This window comes from Chiloscyllium punctatum, chromosome 10 (genome assembly GCF_047496795.1).
Source record: "Chiloscyllium punctatum isolate Juve2018m chromosome 10, sChiPun1.3, whole genome shotgun sequence".
Classification (NCBI taxonomy): domain Eukaryota; kingdom Metazoa; phylum Chordata; class Chondrichthyes; order Orectolobiformes; family Hemiscylliidae; genus Chiloscyllium; species Chiloscyllium punctatum.
Window position 1 is genome coordinate 61,036,148 of NC_092748.1, and position 16,001 is coordinate 61,052,148.

The 16,001-nt window shown below is 38.0% G+C and overlaps 1 protein-coding gene across 1 annotated transcript; it reads right to left on the reverse strand.

Annotated features, from left to right (window-relative positions):
- Positions 1–850: 850 nt before the first annotated feature.
- On the reverse strand, positions 851–15,696 carry umps (uridine monophosphate synthetase). The gene is made up of 6 exons (XM_072579331.1): positions 15,508–15,696; positions 15,001–15,154; positions 12,937–13,641; positions 6,565–6,740; positions 4,626–4,740; positions 851–1,163 (listed from the first exon to the last, which is right to left on the reverse strand). The coding sequence occupies exons 1-6, from the start codon at positions 15,640–15,642 to the stop codon at positions 985–987; spliced, it is 1,464 nt and encodes a 487-aa protein (XP_072435432.1). The 5' UTR covers positions 15,643–15,696; the 3' UTR covers positions 851–984.
- Positions 15,697–16,001: the final 305 nt, after the last annotated feature.

Sequence of the window (16,001 nt, forward strand, 5' to 3'; positions counted from 1 at the left end):
GTATTTCTCATCCTTACCATTATTGAAGTTTAAGGCAAAGAAATGCTATTGCTTATTTTAGTAGCACAAATAGTTATCCTGTATTTTAGCTCTGCCATTAAAGTACTTTAAAGTGATCGTGGGAGCATGGAGCTTCTGAAGGAAAAGGGAACCTCTGAAAGCAGGCCAAAGAGTCAGAGTTCAAATCCCACCTGCTCCCAAAGTGTCAAAACCTTCTGAATTGTGATTAATATAACCAAGGGCTTTTTGTAGTGCAAAGTCTGGGCCTACTGGCTCAGATTTCATAATACAGTACATTGGAGCAGGTTAATTAAAAATATTAAAATTTTGCTTGATTGAAATAGGGTTACAATCATATCAGCAATTTGAGATGTAATATCCAGCAACTGTTCTATTTTAAAATTTTATTTTGGTGTTGCATTGGATGTAAAATTAACAAACAACTCTGGGATACTGATGATCTGAAACAAATAAAAAATTCAACTGGTCTGGCAGCATTTTTGAAGAGAGAAACAGAGTTAATATCTTGCATCCAGTGACCCTTCATCAGATCAAGGAGTGATATGAATATTTTGCTTCACGCCAAGTTGTTCAGAATGGGCTTCTGGAATCCTTTCAGGTCAAGCATTTCCATTCAAAAGGGATTGGATAAATACTTGAAGGCAAAAGATTTCCATAGGTATGTGGTAATATCAGGCATTAGGTATCTCTACTGAAGAAATGGTATGGTCAATTAGCTTCATCCCATGTAATCATAGAATGATGCAACATCTATGTTTGCTAACTCATCAGCTTGGTTGCAACAATTAACCTCACTTTTCAAATGTGCAATTATAAAAAAAAAATCACCTTTTAAAATAGATTAAATTGGCTTTATTTAAAAAGCACATTCAATAATTATACCATATTACAAACTAAAATCAAGGAAAAATGACAAATTTCACAATCTGAAGTCAGTTTGTTATGTTTCCCTTGTTCAAACTTTCAGTTGTTAACAGATGACAACCTGCTCATGTAAGCTGCCCATCCTGCCTTTCTGTACATTTTTGCAGCTTCCACATGATCCTTCGCAGACAAGATCCCTCTGCCCACAATGATGATGTCAGAGGCATACTTGTGAATCACTTCCTCAGGACTCAGGTACTGTTGGCCCAGATTATCCACTAAAAGGAAATATGATGCAGTTAGAAACTGTTGAATTGATTCTATACCCAGCATATATTCCAAATGTCTGCCTCTATAATATAGTTGGTAAATATCAACTTAAAATCATCATTATTCCTAAGGCAGAGTCATAGCAGACATTTAGGAATTTGCTTTTGCACTGTATAGTATTATTTTTTTTAAAATGGTACAACTTTGTTCCAACTTACTGGCCAAGCTATGAAGGTACAGGGGAACCTTGATTATCCGAACAAGATGGGCGGGCACTATTTCATTCGGACAATCGATTATTCGGTTAAACGAATAAATGCCTTCTCTCTGGCGCTTGGAGTTAAAGACTGCTCCCAGTTCAGGAGATTGCAGCAGCAGATAGCACGCAAGCCCCTGCCCCCTCCAACCCCACCCACCTCCACCCCTCTCCAGGGCGGCTGGAGTGGACACCAACAACAAGACCGCTGCTTCCTTTGTGTGGGGTAAGTCTCCAAATTGCGCACACCCACACAACTTTTTGACAGGTCCCACCTCTACCCTGTACAGGATAATGTTAGAGAGATGATCTGGAGAAGGGAGGTTTAGCGTACACCCCTCTGTAGAACTCCAGGGAAAATGTGTGGAGAGAAAGAGGGCGGGAGGTCAGTCATTTGGAGACAGTGCCTATTTAAGCACTGTGTAAAAGAAAAAGGTGTGATCGCTGTTGGAAACATATCTATGATATGTAATGTTTCTACTGGGACCTAGAGATCTCCTTTGGATAATTGGCACTTGGATAATTGAGGTTCCTCTGTACTTATTTTGATTTAGGTTAGTGCTGGAACATGTACTAAAAAATGCCACTGCTGTCGAGCTATTTAACAGCTCGTTTTCAAGTGTTATGATCCTAGCTAATGTTATTACTGGTCACGTCTTATCCCAGACAAGAACCTGTCCTCATCGTATGATCATGTTTTTATTTGTTTTGGTTTTAAGTGGCCTATTCCTAAAAGGTAAGTGCACACTACTGCAGACTTTGCTTTTAATAATAAAGTGAAGATAAAATAGAATAATCCAACTTAAATCTGTTTATAATTCAAAAGAGACTTAAATTAATAATAAAAGTATAAATCTATTCATCTAAAAACACTCCCATTATAAACCTAAACAAAAATATTTTGTATAGTACCCAAAACACTACATATAATACAAACACTTGTGTCCCTGTATCCAATACCTTGGTAGGTTTAAGTCATTTGGATTTTGAGGTTTAGAAGAGAACCACAGACAGCTTCTTCCTGGACCTAGCATACACCTGATTAAAATGTACTTGACTTTATGTAATCTCTTCAGGGTTTTAACCTAATACTTCAGGTCCAGTACTACTCACTCTAAGGTTACCTAGTTCACTATACGTTCCTTTCCTTCCCAGCAGCACTTTTCTACAATGACAGGATTGCTCTGCTCAATGTCAAAAGTGAAACCAGAAGTCTTTCTTATCTATGGATGCTTCCCTTAAGCTTAAAAAGAACAAGTTCCAGAACACACTAACGAACCTTGAAGCCCCATTATTTACCAAAACCAGGTTGCAAAACAAACAAAAAAAATCCAGTTATGAACAAAATTGTATTAATTCTAAAGCTAGCCCTCAAAAGTATTAAAATAAATCACCAACTACAGAAATACATAGTTTTATCTGTATCTGAAGTTAATAATTCTAAGTAGTTACCAACTAACAATATAGAAACCCAAATTAAAAAAAAACATTAAGTATTATACATATAAACGCCATAGTTTATATCACCAGAGTGATTCCTTGAAGAGCATGTGAAGGATTGTTGCGTTATAAATTAAATACTTCTGTGTAACCCCAGACTAGTAAATTACCAGTTCCATTTGAAGTTGTATTTTCTCATTTGTACACACTAATGAGGATACTACCAGTTAAGTTATTCTTTGTTGTGCTGCTTAGAAGCCTGGGTTAGTTCTGAAAAAGACAGAGCTGGTTGGTTTGAAAACACCACACATCTGAGAAATAATGATTATTTATTTCCTTATATAGGCTATATATTTTGTCATACTTTGACATCAAGAAGTGCACTTCTAGATGATCACTAGTGGCAGCTGTTCCTCCAGGTGCCCAAAAGCTAACCTCTGCAATCTCCCTCTGAACCCTTCTACTTTCTCATTTAAAATGCACGTTGAATTCTACTTCTTTGACCCAACCTAGCCTTCAACTGAACACTTGAACTTTTACAGTCCATGTGGTGTACGTATATGCAGTGCTGTTAGTATAGGAATTCCAGGATTTTAACTGAGTGACACTGAAGGATCAGTTAGAGTTGGTGTATGGCTTGCAGGTGGTGATATTCCTATGCACCTACCACCCTCGTCTACTTGGATACACTACAGTATGATGCCAAGGCATCTTTTGCAACATCATTCAAACTTGGGATCATCAGTTCTTAAAAGGACAAGAGAAATAGATGCATGGAAACACCAACACCTCCAGGTCACACATTATTTCAACATGGACATACAATGGGTGGCAATACAACCCACCACCACCTGTCAAGAACTTCTTGTAAAGGCTATAAAATACTAATGAAGCCTATAACCTGAGAATAATTGGGATGAAGAAACAGATTCACCAGAATAGTTTCTAATACGAGGATATCTAAATACAAAGAAAATTAAATAACTGAGGGTTTTTTGATAATTCAAAGACATTTAGAATTACGAAGGGACTGGTCAGATGCGATAAATGCATTTTCAAACATTCAAATGTGTATAAGCAGGCAATTAAACCTTTAAATTATGACATAAAAGAGGAATATGAAAAAGCAAACAGGTTGAAATGCCAGAGATCATATTATTAGTTATTGATTACTCGTCAATAAGTATTTAGGGCTACTACTTGTCTGGCCACTTAGTAGTTGGAATGAACAATCCATTAATGTAGAATGCTGTGTAACATTTAACTCTCAATAAGACAACTGCCAGTGTTAATGATTATAATTATTATGTAATCACTTGATGGTTTCACATTGACCACTATTTCACTAACATCAAGATGAACCCAGAGAGGTCAACTTAGACACTAATCAAGAAGTTCAGAGCTCAACTGTACTCTCTCAGGAGCTGAGTTAAGCAAAAATCTTAATCCACACAGGAAGTGATATGCAGGATGAGATTATATATTTGTTCTTTAACACTGGATGACACCAACAAATGTGTTTTAAAAATCTATTATGTCTTTGCAGTGCATTTCTGCTAAGTGTAAAAAAAAATGTTGACTTGTTTAAGAAAAGAAAGGTCTTCCCAATTAAGCAATTGTAAGTATGTAGAGTTTGTTACTGGTTGAAACTTCCATAATCTACTCCCACTACGCTCAAAAAAGGTCCAGTGACCAGCAGGAACTCTTTGCCTTTTACCACTGCAATATAAAATGCAGTATAAAGAGTAAATGTCATGTGAAGTAGCATCCTTACCTCCAATCTGCATCCGGACTCCTGGGGTCATATGTATAAACTCTAATCTATTGCTGATATTTGAACCAGATATAAATCCAATGACAAAATCAGAATGTTTTTCAGCCAATTCTACCTACATAAACAAAAACAGGTTAGAAATTAATATTAGCATAAATTTTATCACTTACTATGTAGTAACACAAATTCTCAGGCTATCCATAATTTTAAAAATATCATAGCAATAAGGACCAGTGATTTGCTCAAAGAAGTATCAAATAAAACTAAGTAGGTTGAACTGACGATTGAAAAAGGCAGTATTATACTTCTAAGAGAGTGTACTGTAAACTCAGCAAACATGGAGTTAGAAGTGTAAATACGTAGACAAATTGCTTGCAAGTGCAGAAACAATAGTGGGCAGTAACTGAGGTGATTTCAACATCAGTCATATTAACGTGGATAAACTTAGTGCAAAAGGTTATCAAAGGTACCAAATTCTTAAGATACATTTACAATGCTTTTTAAAAACAATATTTTGCAAGTCCAGTGAAAGAACAGGCTGTTCTGGACTCAGTGTTTGGGAATGAATTGGGCAGATGGAAGGGTATCATTGAAAAATAATTTCAGAGGTAGTGATCATTATTCATGAAGGTTTAGAGCAGTTCTATCTCAATTCTTTTTAATAACAAGTCAAAATGTTTCACATTCAGGAAGCTCAATTTTATGATAAAATGCGATTTGGCAAGATGGCACAGTAATCGCAACCAATCTGTCTAATAAAAATGTTTCAAAAAGGAGTAGACCATTTACACTCTGGAACTGTTCCATCATTCAATAAATATGATCATTGTTGATCTTTATCTTCAACTCCATTTCCCGGTCCAGAGATCCATCTATCTTGACCATAGGCATATTCAATATGTGCATCCACATCTCTCTCTGTACATAAGTAAAGACTCTGAATCAAGAAATTTCAGAAACAATAATTGGGGTACAATTTCAAATAAATGGCGAAAAGATTAGTGGACAGTGGAGGAGTAATTTCTTCACTCAGATATTAGTAGAGGGTTTGAAGTCAATATCTAAAAGGGTAGGAGAGGCAGAAATTCTCAGTTCATAGAAGGAACACCTGGACATGTACTTGAGTTTGTAAAACGAATGGGGTTTCAGAACTAGAGCTGAAATTTGCCTCAGTAGCCTTTATCAGCTGACAGACACATCAGACTAAATGGCACCTGAATGCACCACAAAGATTTCCATGTTTAAAACTCTCAAATAATTAATCCAAAATTAGTAACTTTACATAATGTTGAATATGGCAGCGAAATTAGTAGATTAGCATAAATAAATTACTTGGTTAAAATACTGAAAAATAAATTGATTATAATGCCACTAGATTCTTACAGTATTTTTACAATTGATTCCTGTGATTCTACAATGTACAGCAATTTACTAAATTATTGTTTTTTGTCATTTACCCATATAAGGCTTTCATACTTATCCTACAGGTTTTCCCTTCTACTGCAGTGGTTTAAGAAGGCAGTTCCCTACCACCTCAGGCAATGAGGCATGGGCAATGAGTGTTTGCCAGCCAACAATGCCCAAATGCCATGAATGAATTTTTAAAAAAAGGATAATTTTCTGAAAAATAAAATTTCAGGGTTACAGAGGGGGAATGGCATAAACTGAGTTGAGAATAGGCACAAACATGACAGGCCAATGGTCTCCCTCTGTATCAGTGCATGGATTCTATAACATACATTTTAATTAAGAAGCTAAATCATGAAAGAGAAATGAAACTATTTGTTCCCATAATCTCAATTTAACAAAAGCCTAGATTTGTTGCAGAAATATATTAAAATCTTCTGATAAAGATCCGCCAATTCCACTTCTTACAGTTTTCAGATATCTTTTTCACATTACTATATCATTTGGCAATAGGTTAGAATAATTTAATTACAGCTGCTTTGGTGTAGTCCCCGGTAGCTAAGGAACCTTCGGAGCTCATTTCAGCAATCAGCAAGCAGCCTCGGTTCAGAGACAATCCAACTTCCTTCAATCCTTTCACTACTCCAGGGCCAGGAACCACATGAGCATTCACAAAGTCAGACCATGAAGCAATTTTGTATACACCACCTAGAGAACAAGACAGAATTAATCAAATAAAGCATTCTTACATCGCAGACCCCTACTGCTATACATCAGCAAGGACTCCAAAGTCTTACACAGTAATGACCCAGTGAAATGTAAACATATCAATCTATGCCATTTGAATGCCTGTGTATATCCTTCTTTCTTGGTTTTCACAATGTGTTGACAGTACTAGGAGTTCCTTAAATCAGGCCTAATATTAAGCCACTTCAGTATATGATGCAAAGAGACACTGTACACAAGTCAGCTCTCACACACACATTTCCATCTTATTCAAACATTTATTTTCTCAGTGACGAAGACTATAACCTGCAATATCTTACATTTCCTACAGCACATTCAAAACCAATTCTGTAAAGTACCACTGAAACCAAATATTAGTATTTTTATGAAAAGGTACAAAAGTTGGAAAGGACTGAAGGAATTAAAAATTAAATGTAATAAACTTACCAAACATTTGTTCAACATTATCCTTGTCAAATAATGTCCCGGAAAAGACAGCTGATTTATGTTGCGACTAATAACTTTAAGGCTTAAAACGGAAGAATACACCACTAAAATATGTCATACTTTCCGATACCAGCAAAAACATGAAGAATTAATATAATCCCTGTCTTGACTATACTTTTCAGATATTACAGGCAGGGCTACAGCTAAACAATTCCAAGCCATTTAGAGGCAAACATCTAAGAAATAACAAATTATTTGTTAGAATCTGTTTTCATAGTAGTGGAAGAGTGAAGAAAAAAACGAGGTTCCATGAAAATGTAAAAGCAAGTCAAAAAGAAAATACACTACGTACAAGCAAAATGTTAATGGACTAAATAATGGGACGTAAAATAGATAAATTGTCATAACCTTATGATTTATATATTAGAGTATTAAAAAAAACGTCGGGATATCGCAGAAGAGTCAGTCATAATCTTCAAAAGCTCTCTAAATTCAGGAATTGAGACTTTGGATAAGAATATTGTAAATGTTATTCAATTATTTAGGAAAGGACACAGCATTCACAAAGTCAGACAGTAAAGCAATTTTGTAAATTATTCATTATGGGAACTTGTTGGAATACACAATTCAGCAAAGGACAACGGAGCACTTGAATAAGAGCTGATCAGTGACAGTCCACATGACTCGTCAATTTGGCCTTTTAAAAGGTGGGACGTGGGGAGAGAGGCTGAATTCAGCATCTACAGATGTTATCCATATGGATTTCCACAGTAATTCAGGAATCTTCCAGAGATTAGCAAAAATAAAAAATGCAAGGAATTTAACACAGCTTGTGAAACTGATTGGGTGAAAGGGACAGACAGATGTGATAAAGAAAACACTTGTGGGATGTGACAAGTGACAACTTATTGGATTTCAGCTTTTCCCCAGAGAATCAAATGACTGATAAAAGAAGACTGATTCATGAAGAAGGGCTTATGCCCAAAACGTCGATTCTCCTGCTCCTTGGATGCTGCCTGACCTGCTGCGCCTTTCCAGCAACACATTTTCAGCTCTGATCTCCAGTCCTCACTTTCTCCTGATAAAAGATCAGGACAGTAAATCCAAATCTGCAGATTAGACAAAATTTAGGAAAGGTGACAAGGTCTTGGAAAAGGTACAAATGAAGTTTACAAAGAATGAAAATCACTGGTGAAGTGGAAGGACTAGAAAATCTGAGATTGCTCTCCTTAATTCAGAGAAATGTAAGTGGAAATCCTAATAGGGGTATTCAAAATTGAGAGTTTTTAAATAAAGCCAGGAAGGATAAATTATTTACTCTACAGCCTCAATAATCAGAGGTTTTATATTTAAAACAACTGACAAGAGCCAAAGAACAAATAATAAGAAATTTATTTGTATAGAGAGTTGTTGTAATCTGGAATGCAATAACAAACAAGCGAAATCAAATTTTGTAGGCTGAAGTTGAAATTATTAGACTAAATTAGGCAATTCTTTTAAAAAGCTGGCACAGGAACGCTGGGCCACATGCACCCCACCCCCACCCCCAATCAGCTCCATAATTTAGATGGAATAGTATGTTGTGTAAATTGGATCAAGAAGTTAAAAAAGGCACAGATTGATTAAGCAGCTAGGCACACCAATGGTTAATCCGATACTGATAGATTATACAGACTCTTTGGTCCACCTCGTCCATGCTGACCAGATATCCTAAATAAATGTAGACACATTTGCCAGCATTTGGCCCATAGCCTTCTAAACTCTTCATGTTCATATACCCACACTTTTAAATGTTGTAATTGTAACCGTCTTCACCACTTCCTCTAGTATGTCATTCCATACATGCACCCAAACTGTGTGTGAAAAAGTTGCCCCTTTAGACATTTCTCCTCTCACCTTAAACCTATTTCCTCTAGTTTTGGACTCCCCTACCCTAGGGAAAAGACCTTATCTTTTTACCCCAGCGGTGCCCATCATGATTTTATAAACTTCTATAAGGTCTCCCTTCAGTCTCTGATGCTCCAGGGAAAATAGCCTGTCTATTCAGCCTCTCTCTATAGTTCTAACCTTCCAACCCAGGTAACATCCTTGCAAATTTTTTATAAACCCTTTCAGGTTTCAGCATTGACAGGCTATGAGCTGCAGAAGATCACAAGGATTTAATTGTCCATAGACACATCACTAACAGCTATTGTACAAGTAAAAAAAGTAAACAGAAAGGCTAATAGAACATTAATCGTATTTTAAGATGAGTAAAATTCAAAAAGGGAGGAAATAAATACTTCAGCTGTACGTAGCCTTAGACTCTATTTGGATTACCTTACTTTAAGCATCAGACCTCAGGAACTTTGGAAAGGATCCTGTGCAGACTCACTAGAACTATACCAGGTCATAAAGATTTAAACTGTGATGACAAGTTCATTGACATGGCTGGTATTTACTACTAGCAAAGTTGAGGATTTGCCCTAAGTGAAGTATTTAAAATGATAATAGGATCTGGTGGGGGCACAATTAGAAATTATTTAGGAGGAAACTATAAAGCATGCTTGCAAAAACCATAGTAGAAATCTGAAATTTCTGCCTCAAGATAGCATGCATGCTGTATCAACTGAAATTTTCAAGGCTGAAAATGACACATTGTTGGATAAAGTTACCAAGTGATACAGATAAAAGGCAAGTAAATAGAATGGACATGTAGATTAGCCTTGACTGAACTGAAATTCAGGACATTTTTGAGAAGCAGAAGCCTACTCCCGTTTAAAGTATGAAATGCAAATGCAAAAAGGAGAGAACAGATTTCTTCATAGTTTAATCCTGAGCATGACTTATTTCAGGGAATTATGGGTATTGATTATGAATTACGATATCTCAAGATAAGCTTTTCATAAATTCAAGCTAGGATGAGAGGCTCAGAAACACCTAACATCAGATGGACTTTGAATCAGACATACAAGTGTGAGGCGATGCACTTTGGGGACTAAATGCAAGAAGAAAGCAAGCAGTAAATGGAAGGACCCTTAGGAGCATGCATATACAATGGGAACTTGGGGGGCAAGTCCACAACTCCTTGAAAGTGGCAACACAAGTGCTATGGAATGCATTCAGCATGTTCGCCTTCGTCAGGGCACTGAATATAGAAGTTGACAAGTCTGTTGGCGCTATATAAAATTTTCATTAGGTTATTGCAGCACTTACGTGATTCCGGTCGCCACACAATAGAAAGAATGTGAAGACTTCAGAGACAGTGCAAAGGTGGTTTATCGGAAAGCCTCCTGCTTGGAGTGAAGTAGCTATCAGGAGAGATTGGACAAACCTGGATTGTTTTCTCTACAGCGTTGGGAGGTCAAGGGTGACCTGATAGCATGGATAATTGGAATCCAGGGTGGAAAAGTCAAAGAGTAGGGGCATAGGTTTAAGGTGATATGGGGAAAGTTACAATGAGATGTGTGAGGTAAAGTTTTTACATACAGAGTAGTAGATGCCTGAAATATGCTGCCAGGGAAGGTGGCAGATCCAATAGCAATGTTTAACAGGCGTTTAGACAGTCACACGAACAGGCAGGGAATAGAGTGATATGGGCCATGTACAGGTAGATGGTTATACCACATTCATCACAGATATGGTGGGCTGAAGGCCCTGTTCCTGTGCTGTACTATTCTATGTCCTCTAACAAGATTTCACCAGACTATTCGAATTTCCCAACAGTGCAACAATTTCACCCTACCCAACATGACTTACACTGCTACCTAGGCAAAAGTGAGGACTGCAGATGCTGGAAATCAGAGTCTAGATTAGAATGGTGCTGGAAAAGCACAGCTGGTCAGGCAACATCCAACGAGCAGGAAAATTGACGTTTTAGTTCTGATGAAGGGCTTTTGCCCGAAACATCGATTTTCCTGCTCCTCGGATGCTGCCTGACCGGCTGTGCTTTTCCAGCACCACTCTAATCCTTACACCATGACCTCCCAAGATCTGGCCATGCTTCAGAAACTGAGGTGTAAACCAAGTTTCCCACATATGTACTTCCATTCCCATACAAAATTCTCTCCATCCTTTCCCTCATGCTTGCTCTAAGGCAATGACTTCGCAGCCACAAGATATAACCTGTTCACAAATCAACAGTTAGCCGGTAAGGATAGTTCAACAAGAGCTTAGATTTCTGTCAATATAGTTCTATAACTGTTGGGAGTAACTACCTTGCAAAAAGTACAAAAGCTAACAGAGATCATTGCTCGCTTCAAGATGCAGTGTCCTTTAGAAATGAGGTGAGGTCGCATAGTAAATATGTACAAAGAAATTATAGGGCGTATGCCAATATCTGATATATATACATGGAGTCAATCTACCCAAGTATAACTTTATACTGTCATCTTTTGATAAATACAATATATTAATTGGAAGCTTGCATATTTGTTTTAATGCGCGAACCAACTGGAGAATGCTACATTGAGATACACTCTATTTACTTTGGAGTTTTAATCCTACTTTGCATACTGTTCGTTTCATAAGTATTTAGAACCTGAAAGTTATACCCAACTTATGCTAATTAGATACCAGTGTCAAAAAGTGTGGCACTGGAAAAGCACAACAGGTCAGGCAGCATCCGAGGAGGAGGAGAGTCATTGGGCATAAGCCCTTCATCAGGAATAGGGTGGTGAGTGAGGGTTAAGAGACAAATAGGAGGGTGCGGGTGGGGTGGGGTGGAGGAGTGAAGGTAGCTGGGAAGGTGGCAGTAGATGCAGGTGATAGTGATAGATTGGAGGGAGGGTGGAGTGAATAGGTGAGAAAGTCGGAGGGAGGGTGGAGTGAATAGGTGAGAAAGATGATGGACAGGTAGGACAGTTCAAGAAAGCGGTGCCGAATTGGACGGTTGAATCTGGGGTGGGGGGAAAGAGAGAGATAAAGAAACTGGTGAAGTTGACATTGATGCTGTGTGGTTGAAGGGTCCCAAAGGGGAAGATGAGGTGTTCTTCCTCCAGTTGTTGGGCGGGTGGCTTGGATTTGGCAGTGGAGGAGGCGTCGAAATGGTCAGCCACAGGGCGTTAGGGTTGTTTGGTGCATGTGTCCTAGAGATGTTCCCTGAAACGTTTTGCGAGTTGGCGTCCTGTGTCCCCAATGTAGAGGAGACCACACCGAGAGCAACAGACACAGTCCTCACTTTCTCTCAGTAACTAGATACCACTGCACATTTTAATGAAACCTCAAAATTATGAACTCATCAGCTGGGGTTTGCAAGGCAGAGTATGTTCCCCTCCATTTCTGAGGAAGGAGCTAACTGTAATTTCTGCCATTGCAATGAAGCAGAGTTCACAATTTTCTGCTAGTTTTACCAAAAAATAATAAGGGAGTTGTTAAAGCAAAACATTGGCAAAGACAAATAATTAAAAACTAATGTGCAAGGGTCAAGCATCAGCAAGAATTGGTAGATTCTTACAAGGTTACACTGCAATTTGCTGAAAACAAAGGCTTACCTTTGCTCACAGAATGGTGACCACAGAACACAAATCAGGTACAGCTCAAAAGTTGTAACGATTACTTATTTTTGTCAGAATCCAAAAGAATATTGGATATTTATCAATGCCTTCACAAGTGATTAAGCTAAGAAATGCAACCTATCATCATTGAGGATAAGCTTAATATACTCAGTTGATTAGTCTTACTTTCAGGTATTCTTTAGTTATTCAATACAGCCATCAAAGGCTTTCCAACATTTTAAAATATGACAAGATACCTTCATACTGGTGTTTAACAGTGTTTCCAATATCTGCAAACTTTCGATCTTCAAAAATCAAAAATTCATGCTTATCAGCAATCGTTCTCAGATCTTTGAACACATCTAGATCAAAATCATTCAAGATGTCAACATGTGTTTTCAATATGCAGATCTCACTACCCAGTGAACAAGCCAGTTGCAGCAACTCTTTTGAGTTTGTGACATCAGCAGCGAGACACAAGTTGGTTTGCTTCTTTTCCATGATCTTAAAAAGCTTTGCTGTGATTGAATGAATCCCAGGAAGCTGAGCACGAGCACCATAACTAATTTCTTGGCAGAGTTTTATTGCATGTGTTCCATCAGGCTGAGTATTAAACTGTTTCGTTGAACCATCCACCCTTTTACTCATCGTTGGCAATGTGTTTTTTCTTATGAATGTTTTGACACATTCTACTGTTTCACTGTCAATTTTTCCTTGGCTATGTAAAATTTCTAATAATTTGGATAGAGAACAAACAGAGTGCAAACGTATTTCTTCCTCTTCTAATCTGGTTCTTCCTCCCTGCTCTCGGTCCAACAATACCACTGCATCTGTGACCTTTAATCCTTCCTGACGAAGAACTTCTGCAGTCTCCAAGACACTGGAACCACTTGTGACAACATCCTCGATAATAAGACAGGTTTCTCCTGGGTTGATAGCACCTTCCACCAAACGATTTGTACCTTTAATTAGAGAATTAATAATTATAATAAACAATGCAATATTTTGTTTGAAAAAGCTAATGGATTTCAAAGTGAAAATGCACCCCTTACATACTCCTGTAAAAGTTAAGTATTTTAGATACTTTTTAAAGAGTCTAGTTTTACATAGGTAGGTGTATTCAAGGAACCTATTTTCAACTAAAACACATTCACCTCACACACAAGGCAATGAGAAATGCATGGCTACACCACTGTACATTCTCTCAATTTTTATTATAAGTAGCCCCTCCACTCCAAATCACATACTTCCCCCTTCTGGTAATTACTTGATTTCATTACACTTTTGCCATTTGTCCTTTGGGACTAAAGGCCTCATCAGAACTGATGCGTCCATCATCAGGTACATTGTCAGTTGCAGCACTCTGATCCTCGTTGCTGTGCAACATAGGATTACAAGCAGTTACTCATCACTTTCTAATAACTCCTATATTATCTGCAAATTTGTAGTCCATTCCAAGCAACCATGAAGAATGTGCTGAGGAGCAGTTAGATGCTCAAGACTTTAGAGCTATTCTGGTTGAATGACTAATGACTGCCCTAATCTGTTCTTATCTTGTGATCTGTTGAAATAGTGCTCTTCAATTCATTCTGCAGATGATCTGCAGAACGGCAAGTCAATTGCATACAGTAGTCAATCTTCATGTGAAGAACGATGTCTTGATCTTATCTTAAATTAGCTTTTTATTATTTTGAACTTTATTCACCTGTCCTTTGTTGCAAATTACATTTAAAGTAAACTTTTGACCTTTTCCATTCCACACACACTTGTATGGAATTGTACACTTCATTCTTTAAAATATTCAATGAATATGGAATGAGTTGTCAACAAATGGAATTCAGCTGAAAACTCTGAAATAATTTGAAAAGGAATCATTCAATATCCAGTCAGAGAACATGAAAAATTTTCACAATTGTGTTTTGGGTTGTTTTAATATACAAATAATTCATTATCATTCAGGCTATACAGAAGTATATTGCTGCCTCTCTTTACGGTATAACCAGTTCTAATCTAAACTAAAGCATATTGTCAAATATTATGATTTATTACTTTGTCATGTTTTGGAACAACATAAGCAACACGTTCAAGATAACTTAAAAACCTTGTTTTGCGTTGAACTGTTACTAATATGAAAAATATTTTCCTTCAAGATTAAATTTCAAAACAAATTAAATACCAAAGTGCTAGGTCATCTGACCACCCTGAAGTTCTAAACGTTTCAAATGTCAATTACCACATGGATCACTGAAAAATTCAGTACAGTATTGAAATTAATCTCCAGCATGGTTCGGGGTAAAGGGTGCACTGTAATGTGTGCTTACCATAATTCTTTGCCTCCTTTCGACGAATGAGCATGGAGATATTATTGACAGAACAGATAATAGTTGCAAGAGGTAAGGCAGTGTACGGAACTCCACAAATAGAATTGCATTTAATTCCAGCATTCTGCGCAGTTTTCCAAAGGAGATCAGAAACCTAACAGAAAAAAAAGGTCCACTGTAATCTCTAAATTAACAGACATTTGGAAGCAAAAGTAAACATTTTGGAGGACCCCAAAATAGGATACAGGACGAAGTATTTATTAATTAATAGCTGAAGCCTCAGTGGGTTCTGTTTCTCACTCCATAAATACTACCGAACCAGTTTATTTAGATTTCCAGTATCCGCGATACCTCAACAGAAAGTTGGCAAATGCAAGTAATACCACCGTGTCCCTGCTGACAAAGGAGCAGCCACTTGCACAACCGCCAATGAAACAGGACCGATGGCTCGGAGTTACAGAGTTTAGGCTTAGGGCCTAAACTAAACCAACAGTGTGGAAATGATACCTGATTAAGCAGAGTCGGATGGGACACAATCACCCGCAAATCGAAATAAATAGGCGACAATATGCCACTTTTTAACACGAAGCTCCCAAACTTCACCGCCTGAACTTCAAACAGCTTCGCCACCAACGACTCCATGCTGTCCGCGCCAAGATCGGTCAAACCTCCAGTGCGCCAAGATCAGCCAGCCAATGCGCCTGCGCGTCAATTTCGGACCGGCCACCAGTACGCATGCGCGCCAGGACCGGCCTGACCACCGGTGCGCATGTGTGCCAAGATCGGCTAGATTTCCAGTGCGCCTGCGTGGCCAAAGCTGCCAGCTTTCCAGTGCTGGATTAGCGGTGCTAGAAGAGCACAGCAGTGCAGGCAGCATCCAAGGAGTTTAGAAATCGACGTTTCGGCCAAAAGCCCTTCATCAGTGCGCCCGTGCGTCCAAGTGTAGCCAACTTCCCACTGCAAGTCTTCAATGCACTGTCTGTTTATCCGTAATTGCTTTA

Bases quoted from the DNA above. Each gene is read 5' to 3' on its own strand.
- umps (XM_072579331.1), bottom strand. From the start codon at position 15,642: ATGGAGTCGTTGGTGGCGAAGCTGTTTGAAGTTCAGGCGGTGAAGTTT. The intron at 15,155-15,507 runs GTATCATTTCCA...TTTTTCTGTTAG, and splicing joins ATCCGACTCTGCTTAATCAG to GTTTCTGATCTCCTTTGGAA. The intron at 1,164-4,625 runs GTAAGGATGCTA...ATTTCCTTTTAG, and splicing joins AGTCCGGATGCAGATTGGAG to TGGATAATCTGGGCCAACAG.